Source organism: Danio rerio, chromosome 13, assembly GCF_049306965.1.
Source record: "Danio rerio strain Tuebingen ecotype United States chromosome 13, GRCz12tu, whole genome shotgun sequence".
NCBI lineage: Eukaryota > Metazoa > Chordata > Actinopteri > Cypriniformes > Danionidae > Danio > Danio rerio.
In genome coordinates, this window is record NC_133188.1 from 14,440,684 (window position 1) to 14,457,611 (window position 16,928).

Sequence of the window (16,928 nt, forward strand, 5' to 3'; positions counted from 1 at the left end):
TTGCATGGTGTCTTCAAGGCATTATGGGTATGTTTCCATCATAAAGACTGTTTCAGAAGGTAGACACTAACTGCTGCAAGCTCTATTATACATTACCTTGTTTTTGTCTTTAGTGTAAAGCAGTATTAAACATAGACAGTGGCAGATGGATTGATATGTTCACTTTAAAGTCATTTGTGTTGATCAAAAATGAACAATTTTTGTGTTTTTTAACTTTACAATCGTACCACTATTTAGGCAATGTCCACACAAACAATGTTGTTTTTGTTCTTCTTCTTTTCGTCCACATGAACATGCAAAAACACAGTTAAGGTCAAGCTGAACCCACAGCTGGTGATAAAATCCTTTTATGGTGGATTGACACCAAACGTGGAATTAAGTAATTATAGAAAGTAAATTGCTTACAATGTCAATGCAAACACATGAGCAGAGATGAATTGCTGATGCGTGGCCTGAATGATTGCAGAATGCATGATGCATTTGCCACTAATTAGTGGAATTCAGCTCTATTGCATCTTCTGTGTTTGGTGTGAACTTAGCGTGAATAAAGCCAATCAAAATAGGGAAAACAGCTAGCACGCTAATGCCATGAGGCAAAAACTATGGTTTTACTGTCCACATGATCGCACTATAACTTGTGTTTTTGAAAATCTTTACCCTTGTTGGAGTCTTGAGAAAGTTATGGTTTCAGTCACCTGATACTGCATCTGTAAAGAATATTTCTGTGGACAAATGGCCAACAGTGTAGAAATAAAGCTGTAGACAGGCCCTTAACATGGCTTCTTGCTAAAAGATTAAACATTTGGTAAATTATTTCTAAAAACAAATGAATGCAAGCTTAATTCACTTCTTTTAAAACAAAAACTAAAAAAATCATTTTTGAATGTTAGTCTACTCCGTCACTTATTAGTTTCCATTTATTTATTTGGAGAGCAAGTACGCACACCTAGAAAGAAATGCTGGCATTGAGTCATGATTTAGAATCATAAACATTTTTTAAATATTTTTTTTTATCTGTATATTTAGATGTAACACCTGAATAGACATGGGCCGGTATAAGATTCTGACGGGATGATAATCTTGGTTTCACGGTATCGAGATGACTGCTTTAAATTTTGTCCTTTTGTAAATGTCTGGGTAAAAAAACAAAAACTTTTTTCCCATTTAAACACAATATATTTTATGTTAAGAAACATTTTTTAATATTTTGTAGCAGTAAACATGTCAGGCTAAGTAATTCAAAATAATCATTGACTTCTGCTGTCTTCAATAGTTTAAAAAATACACAAATTTCTTTACAATTTAAAATGCTGCCTTTAGATATTTTCTGCTGGAGATACTGTTGTCTTAAAGTAAATAAAAAATCTTACACATACCATAGGAACTGTATAGCAGAAAATTTTAAAACCTTGTTTTTTCCAAACCGCAGTATACTTTGATAATGGTTATCGTCCCATGACAACACCAGAAAGGAAATATTTTAGAGACAGATCAGAAAAATGTCTAATTTCTGTGCCTGAATGGCCAATCAAGTAGAAAAAATCGTTTTGAAAGTAACGATTTTCATGTGGACAGGTTTCCTTATAGTCAATGTAGACTATAGAGTTTTAAATGTATGTCTCAATTACAATTTCATTCATTTGAATATCATTCCTTTAAGTAGATTTGAGTCTAATATTGTTTTGCATTATTACTGTTGTTATTGATAGTAATGTATTGCTGATAACAAATAGATGCAAACATGATGGACTTGTTTAAAACTTGTTTAAATCCTCTGAACTTGTTTAAATCCACTACTTAAATCCTCTTGCCAGGTTTAAACTTTTGAAGGTTGGTATCCAAAGATATAATTGCAGTTTGCTGCCTCTTTGGCAATTAAAATCAGTCACTAGTTTCCATTCAGTCCAGATCATTCTTTAAAGGGCGTCTTCCTGTATAGGGTGCAGAAAGGAAGTTTGCCATGTTTGAGAACAGAGATTATTTCTTGAAAACAAGTTCACTGTTGCTACTGTATCTTGGACTTTGAAACTATAACTTTAAATGACTACTTGTTTACAAAACTTTCTTGCACTGGTTCAGAACAGCATGCATTTTTATGGAGGTTAGGTGTCTTTGAATGCCAGAATCATGGGTATTATTTGGGGTATACATTGGGGGAAATACGTTTTAAACGTGACATTTTTGTCTTAGAAAACATATTTCTAAAGGTGCTGTTGACTTAAAATTTTTACCAGATGTTGGTAACAACCAAAGAAATTCATATGTGCAAAGAAAACAAATCTAATTAGTTTGCAAATGAAGTTATGTGTAATAAATTGAAATGGCAGGCAAAAAGTATTGAAAACATAAAGAAAGGGTGGTGTAGAAAGGCAGTGTAAGCCCAGACAGTAGCTGAAATCTCTCAGTAGTTATTTAGCAACCCTCTGCCCTTCGTCATTGTAAATTCATATCAGTTACTTCAGTCCAACATCTACATTAACAGGATGTTAAAGATGAAACAAGACTGGACATTTCAGCAAGACAACGATCAAAAACACAGCCAAGGAAACTCTCAAGTGTTTCAGAGAAAGAACATCAAGCTGTAGAATAAGTCAATAACCTGACTTAAATCCAATATAAAATACAAATTAAAGATCAGATTTGATAGACGAGATGCACAGAACCATCAAGATTTTCACAATCTGTTGAATTATGTGGGGGAAAAAAAACACTGACTTCAAATGCTTTATAGGAAAAAAAAAATGCCTTTTTGTATAAAGTATGAGATACATTTCAGTACTTCAGTATTTTCTGCTTGTATTTCATTGTCCTTACACATAACCCATTTTTTCAGATTTTTTTTGGTTATATTTGTATGTTTGTATTGTTTGGGATTACACCAAAACCATTGTCAACAGCTTCTTTAGAAACAAAAAACTAAGATGACGTGTTCAATACTTACTTCTCCCCCTGTATATAAATAATGGTGCAGCTAAAACATCTACTAACAAAAATACTCTGTTATAATGGTCATGGTGGTTGAGGAACTTTTAAGTTTCAAGCTGAACAATAATGTCTTTCTCGAATTGTGTCAACCAATAAGATGATGTTGCCTTGACTTAATCCAGAGTTGTCTAGTTTTTAAAATAACATAGTCCCACTTACATAGGAAATATATTAAGCCGTGTTAAACTTAGAAAAAATGGTAAAACGTGTAATCGTTTAGTCAATCAAAAGCAGCCTCGGGCATGCTTATGGTGTGTGAAGCTCATCGTGTGACCATTTTTATGTACTGCACTCTTACTCTTCAGCTATGCATGGGTATGTCCATATTTACATTCTGTGGCACCTTTAAAACACTAGAGATCAGTTTATGTCAGAAAACAAAGTTAGTCACAATTTATTTGCTGTATTGCCAACAAAAACTAGTGACAGATAGCTTGATATATCTGAAAGAGATAAATACAGTGTGAAACTTTGGTCATAAACCGAGTTCACTGATAAGTGAATTTGTGTTTTTGGGTCAATTTGATAAAGTTAGTGGTCTTCTTTTCATAACAATAATCACCTTAAATTGGTTATTAGGTGCTTTCTGAGTGTGTCTTATTAACTTTAATTGACTGATTTAATTAAATAGTGTTAAAGATTAATAAATAAAAATGAAATAATTGTAAATGAAAGAAACCTGGATTTTTAGAAGGAAATACATGGCCATAGAATAGAAACAAAATTAAGTAATTAAAAATAAATACATTTATGTTTTGTTTGGGGAGCAAATATGTGCACCTTGATCATCATAAACAATCATAAACATTTTCTCAATGTCAGTTTATCTGTATATCTATGTTGATATAAATCAAAGTTTATAAGTAAATCTAAACTAAGATAAATAGACATACCCCTGATGCATCTTGGCTGTTAAACTCTTTACAATTTCATAATAATACAAATAAATAAAACATTAGTTTTTGCCTTTTCTCTTAATAGAAGGAATACATAAAGGTATTTGGTGAAAGAAAAACGTTTCTAAACCCAAGTCAAAACCCAGGTTCAGTCAAAAAAAAAAAAGTCACATGGATTTGGACTGAAAAAAAAAATCACACTGGAGCAATGCATGTAACATACATTTCCATATGATCACAAAGAAAAGTCTTTTATATAAATTATTTAATATGTTTCAGTACTTTCTCCTTGTGCCATTCCATTGTTATAACATTGATTCTATTAATACATACATACATACATACAGTTAATTTAACCCTTTCGAATTGCTCTAAATGTCTACTTTCGAACAAATATTTCTAATTAGCCAATCACATGGCAGCAACTCAGAGCATTAAGGCATGTAGACATGATCAAGACCATCTGCTGCAGTTCAAACAGAGCATCAAAATAGATAAGAAAGGCAATTTAAGGGACTTTGAACGTGGCATGGTTGTTGGTGCCAGATGGGCTGGTCTGAGTATTTCAGAAACTGCTGATTTACTGGTATTTTCACGCACAACCATCTCTAGTATTTACAGAGAATGTTCCGAAAAAGAAAATATCCAGAGGACAGCAGTTCTGTGGGCGCAAATGCCTTATTGAGGCCAGAGGTCAGAGGAGAATGGCCAGACTGGTTCGAGCTGAATAACCACTCATTAAAACCGAGGTATGCAGAAGAGCATCTCTGAACGCACAACATGTCGAACCTTGAGGCGGATGGGCTACAGCAGCTGAAGACCACACGGGGTGCCACTCCTGTCAGCTAAGAACAGAAAACTGAGGCTACAATTGGCACAGGTTTACCAAAATTGGAAAATAGAAGATTGAAAAATTGTTGATGGTCTGATTTTCGATTTATGCTGCGACTTTTGACGTCAACACCATGAAAGCATGGATCCATCCTGTATTGTATCAATGGCTCAGGCTTGTAGTGGTGGTGTAATGGTGTGGGGGATATTTTCTTGGCACACTTTGGGCACATTAGTACAAATTGAGCATCATGCCACAGCCTACCTGAGTATTGTTGCTGACCATGTCCATCCCTTTATGACAACAGTGTACACATCTTCTGATGGCTACTTCCTGCAGGATCGCACCATGTCATAAAGCACGAATCAGACGGGTTTCTTGAAAATGACAATGAGTTCACCGTACTCAAATGGCATCAACAGTGACCAGATATCAATTCAATTGAGCACCTTTGGGATGTGGTGGAACAGGAGATTCACATCATGGATGTGCAGCTGACAAATCTACAGCAACTGCGTGAGACTATAATGTTAATATGGACCAAAATCTTTGAAGAATATTCCTAGTATCTTGTTGAATCTATGCCACCAAGGATTCAGGCATAGAATTAAGTTCTGAAGGCAAAAGGGAGTCCAACCTGTTACTAGTAGGGTGTACCTAATAAAGTAGCTGGCGGGTGTACATACATACTGTACATACATACATATACATACCTTTATGTATTTTTTTTGAGACCAAGCTAAAACTAATGTTTTAGTTTTATTATTATTATTATTACTATTATTATTATTATTATTATGGAATTGTTATGGGGTTTCACTGTGACCTTTAACAGTTAATGTGCAACACCTGTACATCTATTTATCGCTGCCTTTTTTTTCTAAAAGGTTTTCTGTCAGGTGTTATATCTAGATACACGAACATAAATATACAGATAAACAGACATTTAGAAAATGCTCATGATTCTGAATCATGACTCGATTGACATTTTAGTGTAATAACAATGAAATAGTTGAAAAAATATATTAAGTTATTTTGGTGGGGAAAAAGTTGCTAAACCCTGTACTACTAGACATCTAAATCTCCTCTTCATTTCAGTTGAAAAAACAAAAGTCACATGGATTTGGTCTGACATGAGAGTGAGTAAATGCTAAGCAGTTTTGGGTGAACTGCCTCTTTAAGACTGTTTGCTGAAGAACAGGAGCACAAACAAGAAAATGCAGGTCAGAGTAATTTAAGACGAGCGAGACAGAGGAAGCGCAGATGTCTTTGACCTCCGTGTCTGATCGTGTGGAGTCTTGACGGGGACTGCAGCGGTTTCTATAACTACTGCATTCACACAAAAAAAGCACTATAGTGCAGCATCAAGAGAACATCAAACACCGGGCCTGACACTCACGCAAAGCTGAAAGACAGATGCTATACTGCCTGTTATTCTCTGCTGTCCCTTTCTTCCCTGTTCATCTGTAGAGGAGAGTGAGCTGCCTACTAATGCGCCAGTTCTTGCACACTTCAGTTCAGGCTAATGCTCTGTTCACTTATACTTCTCTCACCTCATTCAGTTGTTTTTGAGACAACTAATTAATTATTAACTTGAGGTGAAGTTAACGTTTGAACTGAAAGATTTAGATTATATCAGCTTTGTTATTCACTTGTTAAATCTGAGTTCACGGTGTGATTTTGTAAAAGATTTGCTATAAAGGTCCCGTAAAGTGCTTTGAAATGTGCATTTTTTTTCCGATGATTGGTGTAATCTCAACCGAAACATGAAGAATGGGTGGGACGGAGTGTAGCTCCTCCAATGTGGGAAAAAAAAAAAAAAAAAAAAAATGGCCAACAACGTTTTGTTTTCTCTGCTTTGCCAGTAAGAGTGGTTGAGCTTAAGCACATCAAATGAGAAGTGTTTTAAAGAGGGCGGGGCATGTCAGATACTTGTGAGCATTTGATTGGTTATGATTTGAAGAGAAACTGAAGTGTGAGTTGACGTGAATAAAACCTTTGATCCATTTAAGCGGAAGTGATTTACATGTTTGTATCGGTTTTATATCTTCTAAACACAAATTTTGTCATTGCTTTGAAGCACACTAGCTTTTAGATATCTTAAAAACTATTAATACTGATACTAAAATCTAAAAAACTATATTTTAATTTCAAGGGACCTTTAAAGAAATCTACTTTTCAAGCTGTTTGGACAGACATATGTGTAGTGTATAGGCATTCATATTGGGGCGATATAAACAGAGTCCTGTTTTTTCAATTTAACAACATAAAAACGGTGGACCAATTGGAGTCATTTTCAGACCGACGGCAACTTAGACAAAGGATTGCGGTCCCCCTGCCCACCAAATTGATTGACCGCTGCGTAACATGTCCCGGTAGTCACATGTATTGTCATATCAACAAGAGAGGACGTGCGCAAAGCAACCGGGAATAAAAAGTCTGTTCAGTTTGCTAGGATCATCAATCATCATCAAATGTGATCAAGAGTAAGTTTTACAAGTTTAAAATGTTTTAAAACAGTGCAATCTGAAGTAGCAATTTACAGCACAGCCCCATGTCAGAACAATTATAAATGAAGACACTTCAATCCCAGTTTGTGGACGTTAAATCAGGTTTATTTTGTACACTAACATAACAGATATCCACACAGCAGTGGAGATTAACCTGTATCCTGTCACATTTGCGTGCAAAAAGAGTGCAAAGCTAAACGCGCTGTCTGTTTGTATGTGCATATCGTATCCATGCTGGGTATGCGTGTGCATGTCTGTGTGTGTGTGCGTGAACTTTGTAACGACATTGTGTGTGACTCATCGTTGTGACTTAACACAGCAAATTCATCGAATTCTCATTGGTAAAGTTCTTACTGTAGTATTTCTCACAAATACTACGTGAGATCTGCTTCCTTTGTCTGTTTATTGTCTGACGCAGCCGAGGGAGGAGATTAAGGCATGCAGGAAGGCACGGAGAAACAGTGGGCGGGGAGAACTAGCGTTAAAGGTGCGGTACAGCAAAACCGCCACCTGGTGCAAAAATTTATAAATCAGAATCTTATAATAAACAATCTGATGGGTGTTGTTAGCTGAAACTTTACAGACACATTCTGGAGACACAAAAGATTCATAATAAAACTGAAAAAAAAAGGTAACCTAGGTGCCCTTTAACTAAGTTTAATGTCATTCTGCTGCATGCTTGGATATGGAGTGGAAAGAAATGTTGTGTCTCGCAGGACCATGGTACTAGAAAAATAAACATAATAAAAATATAAACACAATACTAGACATAAGAGCTATTTTAAGCCTACACATACACTAACTAACACATCGGATCGATAATCGAACTGCATTACCTATGCATATAATTTACGACCAACAACACAAGTGCTTTTACATAAGGCCGAATAGGGCTGCACAATATATCGTTTCAGCATTGTTAGTGCAATGTGCACATCACAATATTCATGGCCCAAGATATGCAATGTTTAGTCTGAATTTTAGTTGAGCAGGAGCCACAGAACAAGTGGTTTGTAGAGTCACTGCTAAGTTTAACTATAATCAAGTGAAAGTTTATCATTTGCATGTGTTTTTAAGGACTCTGACTATGAGCATTTCAAGGGAGTTTAATACATTTAGGTAATAAAAATGATGATGTGTGAAGGTGTAATACAGATTAATTGTATTTAATTATTTATACAGAATTTATACAATTTATTCAAGGACAAAAAAAAAAAGTTTTTACTTAATCTTATATTGTTTCTTGTTCAAAAATCTACATTTCAGATGATAGGTAGAGATTCTCCGATCTGGATGTTTGCAGCCAATACCAAGTACCGATTCCTTGTCATGGCTTTTAGCTTTATACTGCCTAAAGCACATTTTCTCTCTAAGTATGATATTGTATTTAGGAGAAAATCTCTCTTTACTTAGGAGAATAAATAAAGGATGCTGCATATAATCCCTTAAACGAGTCTCGTAGCCATTTAGGTGTGAACATGTCATGGTCAGAAGAAACTTTTAAAGAAAGTAATAAATAGCACCAATTAAAAAAAAATGGTAAGAAAAATGACTAACAATGCAATTTGGAAACATTGCAAATGATGCAGAATTCAACATGTCTCAATCAAGAAAATGTTTGGAGTGCACATTTGATTCATAAGAAGTTAAAATGTAAACATATAAAACCATTACTACTTTACTAAAATGAAATAGGTCTATAAACTACTATTTATTGCAATAAGTGAACTTGGAATATTGTCAAAAACACGGAACTTTCAGTTCTTTTATGTCTTTTATGTCCAACAACGTGCAGGATCATACAAATATTTTATCTCCAAATATTTAAAATCTCCAGCAGACACAAACACTTGCAATCAGTTCATGAAATTGGCCACATCAGCGAGTACCGATTAAGTCATTATTAACCGATACTGATCTCGTGTTTGGCCCACATTTCCTGGTTCATTTGACAAGTGTGAGTGCTCTGAATTGAGCCCAGGTTGGGTTCGGTTGGCCAGTCCTTGCCAGGTTGGAAGAAGTGCCAGAGTATGGATGCTGCACACTGGTGGTGGATGAGGAATTCCTCCCAATGTGTAAAGACCTTTGAGTGTCTAGAAAAGTGCTATAAAAATGTAAGGAATTATTATGAATTATTTTTATTTTTATGATTATTATTAAAACTGTGATCATAAATGTCTATTTAGAGGGTTTATTTTTTTTTTTTACACAGAAACAACATGATTAATACATCACAACTTTACAAGCAGGTTGTTGGCTAATTCTTTAGACAGGTCACTGTGACATAACTCTGCATGCAGCTGAATAAGCTCTTCTAAAAAAAGGACATTTTGTTTTCTTTCATAGACTAAATTTCCACTGTGTAACCAGACAGCTTTTTATTGGGGAAATTGCTAAACAATATTGGCAGCATGTCATGTCTAGGGAGTACAATGTGCACTGGAAAAAGTAAATGCCTTGGCAATCAGTGCAACAAAAGGCATGCGCTAGGTGTGGTAGGTGCAAAGAAAATGATTATACTGAAGTTATTCCCCCTTAATCAGCATGAAGAATGAGGTTAAGCATATTGGGATATGCATTTCTGAATAGCAGATTTTAAGCTTTAAATAAGCTCGCAATGTAAGTATTGACATTTTTGTTTAAAATAATTGAGTTAGTCTGAATTAGCAGGTAGTGGAAGCAAATATTATTAGTTTATTCCAGATTAAAAGCATTTAACTTGTGCTGAAACAGACAGGCCTAATAAAATTCTTGATATAATTTGAGCTGTGTAAAACTTTTTTTTTTTAAAGCTTTGAAATACATTTTTAAAAAAGGCCGATAATAACAGTATAGATTTATATCATCAAACTTTATCACTAAATCAGCCAATCCAGCAGTCAATTAATAAAAATGTATTCTATTTTGGAAAAAAAATGTTTTTGTATAAATCTTTATTTGTTAAAACATAACTTTAAAATGGTAAATAAAAATGGCTTCCTTTGCAACAAACATTTCCATTGTTTGAATCAATGTTTTACAATTCAAAAAATAATATATAAATAAATATTTGTTTATTTATCAGGTCACCTTAAAGGCTGATTTATACTTCTGCGTCAGGCGCACACGTAGACGCATAGCCCTCGCCGTGACTGTTGTCGATACTGATGCACAACTTTCAAAAAATGTAACTACGTTGCAACGACGCGTAGCACAAGCTCTGTGATTGGTCAGCTTTGTAAGACTGACGAGTGTGGGTCGGGGGTGAGAGCTGCGCGAGCCTGATGGAGCGAGTGTTTACAAGCTGATGATCAAAGTTGTTGCGCATCCACCAGTTCCCACCTCTGAATAAGCGAGGTTTAGCTACTGATACATGAAGGTATCATTCAGAAGAAAAAAAAAAAAAAAACACCAGCAAAGAAACTTGACACAGAGGAACATAAACACTTACTGCCAGCTAGCGTTTTGGAAGTGTTATTGCAGAGCAACAGAAACAGCATGCAGAAGTATAAATGCATGGCTATGCGCATTGCATGCGCTGTGGGTTACGCTGATCACTCGATGCAGAAGTATAAACCAGGCTTTAGAATGCGATTTAGCCACAATGTGTGCTGTTATTAATATATTAGCCATGTCAATAAAAGCTTAAGTGTTGCATGCAGAACTGTTGCAAACAATTTATTTGTCTTGAATTTAAACAAACAAATTAAGTTTAATAATGTTTAAATTCAACACAAATAAATTGTTTACAACCACTTAACGTAAAAAATTGAGTAAATCCAAGAAATCATCTTTGAATAATTTTTTTCAGTGTAGTTTATGCAAAATGGTTGCTAAATTATATGATTTCTTCACAGTGATACAGAAATATTTGCGCAGAAATAAAGTTTAGGTGTTTACAAAAATATGTATATAATATTTTGGAACATGAAAGATAAATATTGCTCATGCAACTTAAATACAGTGTGAATGTATTGTTATTTAACACCATATCACATTTTTCTTCACTGTCATGCAACTCTATTTACCACATTAAGTGATTTAATATTGGGGTTCATTTAGGTGTGGTTGTCCATCAATACTGACATGAGATTTCCTTCATTTTTTTTTCCTCCATCCAGGTTGAATACATGTCCCAATAACTGCTCTGATAGAGGAGAGTGTCGTGTGGGAAACTCTAGCGAGTCTGTGCAGTGTGTGTGTGAGGATGGCTGGAAAGGAGAGGCTTGTGATGTACCCTACTGTTCCTCCGACTGCGGCTTTCCTCTGCGAGGACAGTGTCACAACAGCACCAAACGCTGCCTCTGCAAACCAGGATGGCAAGGTAAGCTGGTTCTGCATGGAATTGATAATAGGGGCTGTCACACCAGAGGGATTTTTTCACCGTTCCTAGAACTGTTAGCGAAAGTGTCTGGTTTTTAGCTGTGTCACATTGCCGGAACTGGGAGCGAGTTTAGTTGTAGGATTGTTGTTTTGGGGAACTAACGCCTCAATTTCACTGAGTGGTGCGATTCAGTAAAGTGAATGTGAAGGTCACCTCAGCGCCAAGCCTCAGCAAACGTAACTTAAAAGTAACGTAACGCATTACTTACCATAAAAACTAAGTAATACAACTAGTTATGTTTTGGGGAAGTAACTCAATATTGTAATGCATTATTTTCAAAAGTAACTTTCCTGAACACTGTATGTAACAAATTCGGACCCTTAGGCTACGTTCACACTGCAGCCAAATGTGGCCCAAATTAAATCAGACACAGATCTGATGTTTTGCAAAGCTACCGCAGTGTGAACGGTTATGTCGTATTTTATGTAACTTGTACAGAACGACATGCATCTTCACTCTGTGCTGCAGACATTATCCACTCCTCAGCAGCATAGTAGAATGGCACATGGCAATTACTTCAAAAAAAAAAAATGAAGGCAAAACTGGTGCTTGTTAATGATTGGGGCATGGGTTGATCGTTAAGCTAAAGAGCGTTGTGGGTGTTGCGGAATAGAGGATCTGTGCACAAAGGATGGAAAGGGCACTGTCATTTTAAGGGGGAACTGGCAGGTGCTTTTAAGGGCAGGTGCTCAAGCAGCCAAACCCCCTTCTACACGTGTCTGTTGTGTCTAACAAAGTAAAATGAAAGAACTCTGCAAACAGAGATAAACCAACTCTGCCCTCTCAGTTCAGTCTGCGTCTGCTCATTAGCTCTTGATGAGTTCCCTAAACTGTGATCAGTTTTTTCAATCACAACTTGTCAAATCACAAGACTTATTAGATTAGATTTTATTATTTTAGATTTCAATTAGCGAAATACACATTAGTAGTAGCAGAACAATCTTTTACAGTTCATGAAATACACCATGGTTTACTGTGAAAAGAGCAATAATCATATAACATGAGCATAATCTGACAATGTGTTTACTTAATAAACACATTGTGTGCATAATTAGACATTTTGGGCTGTCCGTAATTGTACTTTTGCGCATATGGGTCAGTTTAGGACCATGATCTGTTCACACTGCAAATCTGATATTGGCCACATTTTTAACAGCAGTGTGAACAGCCAGGCAAAAAATCAGATCTGAGGAAAAAAAATCTGATTGGAGCACTAAGACTTGTAGTGTGAACATTACAGCCTTACAGTCTCCAAAATGTTACCAATCATAGAAAAAATAGCAAAACATGCATTAAGGCTTTGTTTGTATTGAAAAACTGTTTACACTCATCTGTATGTTTATTCTTTACCAGCTCTTGTTAACTTAATTTAGGTTGCTGAAAGAATCGTTTGTTCATTTGTTTTTCCGCACTTTACTCTCGCCTTTATCGTTTTCTAAACGGATATAAAGCACTTCAATAACCATGCACGGGTTATTATCATGAACTCCAGTTTAATATTTTATTTTATTATTTAATGTTATTAACGAGGCAGTCGCGCAGTAGGTAGTGCTGTCGTCTCACAGCAAGAAGGTTGCTGGGTCGCTGGTTCGATCCTCGGCTCAGTTGGCATTTCTGTGTGGAGTTTGCATGTTCCCCCTGCCTTTGCGTGGGTTTCCTCCGGGTGCTCCGGTTTCCCCCACAGTCCAAAGACATGCGGTACAGGTGAATTGGGTAGGCTAAATTGTCAGTAGTGTATGAGTGTGTCTGAATGTGTGTGTGGATGTTTCCCAGAGATGGGTTGCGGCTGGAAGGGCATCCGCTGCGTTAAAAACTTGCTGGATAAGTTGGCGGTTCTATTATATTATTTCAAATTTAGACACGCAGTAAGCACACAAAAATAGAGAGAGAAAGCAAAGGCATCTTGTAGACGCCCTTGTAAACAATAGAGAACACACATCAGTTTCTGTTTTAACTTCTTAGCATGTGACTGTTTGTCACAAGAAGACCACAAGGTTTGTTTGAGTTTGTGTCAATCATGGCTCATTATATGCATGAAGTGTCATGTCCCATCTGTATATTTAAAAATGGAGCTTCTTGTGTTGTCTTTCTACTGGCTTGTGGCACACGCTTGTGACTATTTTCGGTAAATAAATTGCGTTTAACTGCGAGTCTAGCTTCACTGTTTTGGTACGCTTTCCAAAAAGTGCTATGGTATGGCTTTTTGGTACCTTTGACAGTGGAAATGGATCTTACCAAATTGTATTGCTCAGTGGAAACAGCCAATAAATTAACTCTACTCCAAAGCAGGGTCTAATCCAGCACAACAGGAAACACACTGACTTTACTGGACAATGATTGGGTGAAAGCATGTGCAACAAAATGCTGGCACAGTATTTTAAAGGGATGTAGCAAAGACTATATGCTACAGTCTTTTATCTCCTTTGAGTGTGGAGTTGTGTTCTCTGTCATGTGTAGCACTCCAAGTAGACAGGGGTGATTTAGTCCTCAATTTGGCAGTTTCAATTGCATAACTTATTTTTCTAAGTTTTTTTCTCCAGTTTTACAACACAACGAAAACACAAACTCCATTTGTTGTTTTTGTTAAAGGCTGATTGACGTGGCTTTTGGCTAACTTAACTTTAGAGTTGCTGCTGACAATTTTAAAGCAACCAGCTAAATTGTTAAATTAGTTCTTAGGGGACCTTGGCTAGGAGCTAGTTTCTATAACTGTGTTATGGTACCTACCTGGACTAAAAATGTCAAATAAACTGGACAAAAATGCATTGTTGCTGTTTGTGAATGTAAACGGTCTGCAAAGTTTTAAAGGTTAAATGAAGCTATTGCTTGCCAAAGTTTAAGTTTAGCCACTTTATTAATCCCACAAGGAAGAATTAAGATAGAGCAAGAGCATCATATGACACGCATTCAAACATAACACGAGAACCATATAATACGGAACTATGGGAAAATAAAAACACCCAGTTTCCTTGATAATAAATTTAAAAGAAACTTAAACTTAATACATTACAAAATAAATGGTTCAGGGTCAATAAAAATGTGTTAAAACTTAATTAAAATGATAAAACATTAAAGCCTTTGGAACAATAGGATATTTGTATCTATTAGATCAGTGTTTCTCAACTACGTTCCTGGAGGACCACCAGCTCTGCACATTATCCATGTCGTCTCAACCAAACACACCTGATTCAAATAATCAGCTCATTAGCAGAGACTGAAAGGCCTGTAATGGGTGTGACAGACAAAGGAGACTTCCAAAACATGCAGTGTTGGTGGTCCTTCAGGAACATGGTTGAGAAACAGTGCATTAGATAAACATTTAATTCTTCTGAATCTTCTTACAGAAGACAATGCTGAAAAATGTACCTTTAAAAGATGCTTCATCTCATGTTGTACTCTGGCTTTTTCTTGGCAGAACTCTGCAGAGGCACACTATTATTTTTGGATTAAGTCCTCAACTCTGTAGATGATTCTTGTTTCTTAGAGAAAAGTGATGAGCACCAGCATAGAAAAGAAAAAAAAACTTGATACTCTCAATATTTTTGTTTTATATTTTATTTTTGTTCAAGGAGTTTATTTAACAAGAACATAGATTCTTTGTAGGGATTCTCCAATCGGCCAGAGGTCAGTATCAGCAAATTATCACCTTTCATTGATACTCACTAAATCTTTAAGCTGTGATAAACAAGAGTTTATATTTTCATTTAAAAATCTTATTTAATGTACGTATTCTTTTGTTTGTTTTGTTTAATTGTATATTTAACATTGAAATATTTTTGCCATGAAAATAGCCTTGGTTGCTGACGTGGCATTAAATAAAATATACGTTGCATTATTTTTATTTATTTATTAATGAAGTAATAGATGCATATGCAGTTGAAACCAGAAGTTTACATACACTCTAAAAAAAGGAACAACCATTTTTTTTTTCCAAAAAAATGTCTGGTGTTAAATTATACTAAACATTTGCTATTTTAGGTCTGTTAGGATTGCCTAAATCAAATTTACATTTTCTAAATGCCAGAACAATAAGAGATTTTTTTTGGAGAACTTTTTATTACTTTCTAGACAATCAAAAGTTTACATACATTTCCTTGGTATTTTTTAGGTTTGCTTTTAAAATGTATTACTTCGAATGGTCAGATGTTTTGTGTATCCTTCCACAAGCTTCTTACAGTAGTTTTAAAGAATTTTGGCCCATTCCTCCTGACAGAATTGGTGTAACTGAGTCAGATTTGTAGGCTGTCTTGCTCGCACAAGCTTTTTCAACTCTGCCCACAAATTTTCTATAGGATTGAGATCAAGGCGTTGTGATGGCCACTCCAAAACATTCACTCTTTTGTCCTTAAAGCACATTTTAACTAATTTGGCAGAATGCTTAGGGTCATGGTCTGTTTGGAAGACCCATTTGTGGGCAAGTTTTAATTTCCTGGCCATGTTGCTTCAGTATTTCTACACAATGTTCTTTCTACATGATGCCATCTATGTTGTGAAGTGGACCAGTCCCTCCTGCTGCAAAACAGCCCCACAACATGATGCTACCCCCACCCCAACACCCCATACTTCACAGTTGGGATGGTGCTTGTAAGCCAAACAGTTAAATCCTAATTTCATCAGATCACAGGACATGTCTCCAAAAATTATTCTTTTTCCCAGTGTAATTTAGCGAATTCTAATCTGGCTTTATTTGTCGATTCTGGCTTTTTAATTTTCCCTTTTTGTCACAAAAGGATGCAGTGTGTTTGAGGTTTTCCTTAAATAATATTCTACAGTTGTGCCTCCAATTAACTCAATGTTGTCAATTAGCCAATCAGAAACTTCCAAAACCTTGACACCATCATCTGAGCTTTTTCAGAGGCATCTTATTGTATGTAAACTTGACTTTCAAAAAAAGTTATAACAATTTCTCAAAAAATATCTCTCTCATTATTCTGCTATTAAGCATAACAGAAACAAATTTGATAATCCTAACTCACCTAAAGGAGAAAACGTTTAGTCACATTAACATCTGACTTTCTTTTAAATGGTTATGTGCCTTTTTATACAGTGTATGTAAACTTGTGGTTTTAACTGTAGGTGTGAAGGTGGAAGGTTGCTTTATGCAGTGGCACAGTTATATAAAGCTTGAAGCATCAGAATATGTTATCTGTATCGGCCAATCATCAAAACAGGAAATCGGTTCTCTGCAAAAATCTTGATGCAGCATCCCTAAATATTTCATCTGTGTTTTGCTGGAACTTTAGTGAGGTATGAAAGATTCTAACAAGATACTTGTACTGCTAAACCCTTTCAAACTCTTTTCCGTAAAATAACACCGGATTCACTTCTAAGATGTTTTCCTA

General features: G+C 35.7%; 1 protein-coding gene across 2 annotated transcripts in view; it reads left to right on the forward strand.

Annotated features, from left to right (window-relative positions):
• Positions 1 to 16,928, forward strand: part of atrn (attractin) — a 176,170-nt gene that overhangs the window by 31,032 nt on the left and 128,210 nt on the right. For both annotated transcript variants that reach the window (XR_012388707.1, NM_001353962.1), the window contains exon 5: positions 11,324 to 11,526. Coding sequence is in view for 1 of the 2 variants with exons in the window: in NM_001353962.1 (NP_001340891.1) it covers positions 11,324 to 11,526 (203 nt within the window). In the remaining variant the exon portion in view is untranslated. The remainder of the gene's footprint in view (positions 1 to 11,323; positions 11,527 to 16,928) is intronic.